Source organism: Chrysochloris asiatica, unplaced genomic scaffold (assembly GCF_000296735.1).
Source record: "Chrysochloris asiatica unplaced genomic scaffold, ChrAsi1.0 scaffold00034, whole genome shotgun sequence".
Lineage (NCBI taxonomy): Eukaryota > Metazoa > Chordata > Mammalia > Afrosoricida > Chrysochloridae > Chrysochloris > Chrysochloris asiatica.
The window spans coordinates 11976924-11982669 of record NW_006408552.1 but is presented as its reverse complement, the minus strand read 5'-3'; the positions used below and the strand labels follow the sequence as shown (position 1 = coordinate 11982669).

Genomic DNA, 5746 nt, shown 5'->3' with positions numbered 1-5746 from the left:
AAAAAAAAAAAAAAAAAGAAGATTCTTGCACACCAATGTTCACTGCAGTACTATTCAAAATACTCCAAAGGTAAAAACAGTCCAACTGTCCACCAACAGATGAGTAGATAAATAAAATGTGGTCTATCCACTCAATGGAGTATTGTTGCTGTTGTTAAGTACCGTAGATTCGGTTCCGACTCATAGTGACCCTGCACAGAGTTTCCGAGGCTGTCAATCTTTACCGGAGTAGAATGCCTCATCTTTCTCCCACAATGGAGTGTTACGCAGCCACAAAGAAAAACGAAGTCTTGCCACATGCTGTGATATGGGTGGGCTTGAAAACATGCTGAGCAAAATAAGTCAGACATAAAAGAACAAATATTTTATGATCCCAGTTATTTGAAATATCTAGAAAAGGCAAATGCATAGAGAAAAACGTTTATTAGTGGTTACCAAGGGCTGTGGAGGGGAAGGTCAATAGGGATTTATTGCTTAAGGAGTGCTGAGTTTCTGTTTAGAGGGATGAAAAACATTTGGAAACAGTGCTGATGGTTATGCAACATGGAGAATGCAGGACAACCATCTGAAATGTACAATTAAGAATAATTAAAATTAAAAAACCGGATTGTTACATGATTTAACCACAATTAAACTAAAGGTATACATGAGCAAATCAAATACAGCAATTCATAAAAAGAAAACATTACATGAGCAAGTGGATTTCTGAAAGTTGTTTTCTTTGACATGTTAAAAATATATCAATTTGCCAAATTCATACAATAAAGGGGGAAAAAATCACATAATCATATCTGTAGTTTCAAGACAGTGATAAAATTCCATACTCACTCATGAGTTCAGAATAGAAGCTAATAAAAAGGGAGTCTACAAAAAGTCTATGGATACCTTAAGGTTTAAGAGTTGTACACTAAAATCTTTCCCGGAACATGGAGAACAAGTTAATGATGTTTCTCTTACCTAGCCACTACAATAACGCATGGAGACAAAATTAAACACGTATAATTTGGAAAAGAAAAAATAAAACTGTTTAGATTCAGAGATTACATAATCACATGCTGAAGAATGGTAGAAAAATCAACTAAAAAGGTATTAAAGCTAAAAAGTGAATTTTGTAAATTTATGTAATGGAAAATTAACATTCAAAAATCATGTAAACATTAATATAGTAGCAATGAACAACAGGAAAATAAGATTCTAAATGAATGCCATTTACAGCACATTTGCAAATCTTTAATACCTCTTGTTTATTAAAAATTTCTATGCTACATAAATCTGGAGGCTGTGTTTTACATAAAACTGGAACTGAAAGAGAAAACCATTTTATTCCTACAGTTAAAAGCTACAATTGTGCAATTATTGCGAAACAAATGTGAATTTTATAAAGCTTGTAGGGAAAGAGAAATTTATGATATGGCACTTTAGGATAAGCACTGGACTACTGACCACAAGGTTGGCAGTTTAAAACCACCAGCGGCTCCAGAGAAAACCTATACAGGGTCTCTGTGAGTTGGAACCAACTCCACACCACTTAACAACAGTAACAAATAGGGTGCTATGAGTTGGGATCTATTCTAAGTCAGTTGTTTTTTGGTATATGGCTGAAAGATGAGGCTTTTTGCTCCTGTGAAGAACATTTAAAGCCTCAGAAACCCTATACCGGATTGCAATGATTGAAGATGAAAAGGAAAACAAAAATTATTTATTTCCAAGGAGTGACTGGTGGGCTTGAATCACCAACCTTATAGTTAGCAGTCCAGTGCTTATCCTTCACTACCATACCAGGACCCCAACAACGTATTGTAGTTGTTGTTAAGTGCTGTCAAGTCGATTCCAACCCATAGTGACCCTGTATAGGGTTTCCAAGGTTTGCAAACTGGTGAGCTTGAACCACCAGGCTTGCAGTTCAAACGACTTTGCAGTCTGAGGCATTAGCACACAGCACCACACCAGGACTCCACCCAAAAACCTATAGGACAGAGTAAAACCTCCCTAGGGTTTCCATAAATCTTTACAAAAGCACACTGTCACATCTTTTGCCCATGAGGCGGCTGGTTTGAAAGGCTGACCTTTCAATCAGCAGTCCAATACGTAACTCTCTGCACTACCAGGACTCCTTTTGCATGTAGTACAGTTAGTGTATATTGTCATGTTCATTGATTCAGTTAATAATTGAACCCCCATTTTGCTCCAGGCACTGTTCTAGGCCTATGGATGGATACATAAGTGAATTAAACAGCTGGTCTTGGGTGGGCTTCCATTCAGAGATCAAATGGTAGACTCTCTTCCTTCTTCCCACACATTATAACATATGCAAATCATTGTGTGTTTCCTTCCCTTTCCCACACTTTTCATGCAAAACTTTTTCAAGAAGTAATGAATGCTGAGCTGAGACTGTATTTTCAGAAATACTTGAAGACTGAGTTATAATATCCTGATATCCTGAAAAACGCTGCACATGAAGTAGATGCGATGAAAAATTGACAACAGAAAAACATACTCATTTAGGAATGCAAGAAAGCATTCACTAGACAGAGTAGCCGGACTTGTTACAAAGGTAAAAGACTCATATTGTTGTTGTGTACTGTCCCACGGAGACTCCATGTGTCTGAGAACTGACCCATAGGGTTTCCTGGGCTGTCATCCTTACAGGACTAGATCACCAGGTCTGTTTCCTGTGGAGCTACTGGAGGGTTCCAACCGATAACTTACTGGTTAGCAGTCAAGCACTTAACCACTGCACCACCAGGGCTCCTTTTCCCCATCTAACCAACTCTTTTACAATGTGGGATATCGGGAGGGAACAGAGAATTAAAGCAGTCTGCTGCTACCCAAAAGGTTGGGAGTTCGAGAACACCGAGAAGCACCTCAGAAGAAAGGCCTGGCAATCTCTTGAAAAGCCAACCACTGAAAACCCTATGGCACCTAGTTTACTCAGACACACAACATGAGTCAGATTCACTCCAGCAGCAATGGGGGCTTTTTTTAAAATGTATTTCTTTCCATTTTTTTTTTTTTTTCCAGTTTGGAAATATGTACTAGTGCCAATGTTGTGCTAGTCTTTGCTTCAAGTGCTGAGACAGAGCAGTGAACAAGGGGCACCTGGTGCCTGCCCTCAAGACGATCACATTCCACTGGGGGAAGATGTACAGACTTTTTAAACAGTATAAGCATCTCAAGCAGTATTATATGCTGGGAGGACAATCTGCCAGGGAGTTAGGACCCATCGAGAGAGGTGGGCTCTGAAACCAAATGAAAAGAGAGAGTTACTTCTTCCGTTCTTTGTCCTTCTTTATGTTGGTGCCCGACTGGGCCTGCAAGGATTCAGACGCCGCTTTCGTTTTATAAAAATCGATGATTTCTTCTTCCAGTTGTCTTCTCTCTTCTTCAAGTTTCACTGTCTCCTCTTCCTGGATTCTTTTAAGGTGCTCAAATTTTTCCTGTAGCTAAGATATAAATAAGGAAGTCCCCAGGTTATAAACATCTGATGTAAGTTGTTAGGAACCAACCCCTGTAAAGTCTATTATGTTAAGAATAAAATTTCAAGGCACACATGATATGCTGGTTCATAATAACATATGGGCGCCACTTACACACACCAAAACATTATTATTATATTTTTATGTTAAACATGTTTTAGTGTATCTGAAAGTGTTTAATGTTTTTTATGCTTAGGAAGGCATACTATATACAAAATTCAAAATTTTTGTGAAAAAACAGAATAAAGATATAATATAATTTTCCCTTAAATTTTGAGACCAACTTGTACTAAGACAAAACATTTAACTAACTGATGTTACATATGAACTGTAGCTAGCTGTTCCGATTTATGTACAAATATGCCTTTACAACAGATTTAGGAATGGAACTTGTTGGTTTTCCAGGGACTGCTGATACGCAGTTGTGAATAATGGTACAATGTGGTGCCACATTCCTGGGAATAACCTTGTCATTTCCCCCAGTGATCAAGCACACTCAAACCATCACAGAAGACTTTGAAATTAGCAACAGTTTCAAGATTTCATGTGCAATTCATATACAGAATATAAATGACTTTATTTTAAAATGAGTTACCATACAAAATGATTGAATCAGATATGATCAAATCCACAAGTATGCACAAGATACAATACTAAAAACATTTGACTCCTAAGGAGGTGAATTTCTCACTCTACATTTTCCCCGCAAAATAACTTTAAATAATCTTTGTTCAATCCATACTCATCAAAAGAAAGCATGAACTATGACGCAGTTAGTTGTTGAGATTTTCATTGTAAAGATCTTTGAAAGATTGTTTGATATTTTCCTTGTCAAGTGAAATTAGCAGAAGTGTAGAAAGAAACAAAGCGTCAAGGTTCCCATTCAATTACCTTTTTTTCCTCAGGAGATTGTATATAATCTATGGAGCTCAAAATCAACATGATCCACCAAGTGAAAGAGACAGTGTAGGCGTGGATGTCAAAAGAGGCAGGCCTGGGTCTTTGATGTTACATTATACTACAATGATTATTCCCAAGTAATTGTTTGTATGCATCCTAGATGATGTGTTGATCAAAGGTATGCTAGCAGAAAACTTGGAGAGACCACCAACTGGAAGAAATGATGCTGAACCGTTTTTTCCCAGACCACACTTACATCTTACAGTTAGGGTATGTCGCCCTGTGCTCTCCTACTTACATGAAAGGAACCTCTGAACACCTGTCATATTGTTCTTTGATTGATACCAACATCTGTACTTCTCCACTAGATGGAAAAATGCCTAGGGGCGAAACTCACTGACTCCACACTTCAAATGCAACAAAGATATGGATTTTTCTCCTTTATTTTTACAGCCATATAAGGAGAATGGACTTCTGGTATGGCACTGTGGATCAGCACTAGACTGCAAACCACAAGGCTGGCAGTTCAAACCTACCAACTCCTCCTCAGAAACCCTATACAGGGTCACTATGGACAGCACATAACAATAGCAACATCATAAGGAGCATGGTTAGAGGAAACACTGAGTCACTGAATCTTCCTAAGGGTCTGTCCTGGGGAAAATGCTTTAGGACAGGTAGATAAAAAGGGACAAAACGCCACAATATCCCCCTAGGCAGAGCTATTAAAACCTTATTCATGAGTTTTGCTCATCACTGTCCATTTCAAATACACTATTGTGTCATTGTTTCCAACCTTGTCTTATCATAGCTGTGTGCTATCAAGTCGATTCAGGTTCACAGTGCCCCATAGGTTTTTCTAGGCTGTAATCATTACAGGAATAGATTGCCAACTCTTTCTCCTGCCTTGTATCACAAATACTATTGCTCAAAAAAGGATTTACAGAAGGAAAGACATTTTCTAATGCAGTAGCAGGGTTAGAAAGTGTATGGCTCAGAAGCTGATACCTTAAGTTTGCAATACATTAAACTTTATATGGTGGCATAATGGTTAAAGCACTTGGCTGATTACCAAATATCCGCGGTTCAAACCCACCATTGGCTCCAAGGTAGAAAAGACCTGGCAACCTATTCCTTAAAGCCAACAGTTGAGGAAATCTTGTGGGGAGTTCCACTCTGCTTGATAAGGTACGCTATGAGTCAGAATCTACCTGACCATATACAACAACACACAAGAATCCAAATGATAAAGGATATAAAGGACAAGGATGGGCAACTTGGACACTGACTACCCAAAATGGGGGGTGCCTACAAAGACAAGAAGTGACTGGCTTACAAGCTTTCAAGAGGGAACCTAGATCCAGAGGGCA

At 38.4% G+C, this 5746-nt stretch overlaps 1 protein-coding gene across 1 annotated transcript in view; it reads right to left on the bottom strand.

The window, feature by feature from the left end:
* Positions 1-3263: 3263 nt before the first annotated feature.
* Positions 3264-5746, bottom strand: part of SEPT14 (septin 14) — a 39475-nt gene continuing 36992 nt past the window's right edge. The window contains exon 9 of the mRNA XM_006859733.1: positions 3264-3443. Within this exon, the coding sequence (XP_006859795.1) occupies positions 3264-3443 (180 nt within the window). The remainder of the gene's footprint in view (positions 3444-5746) is intronic.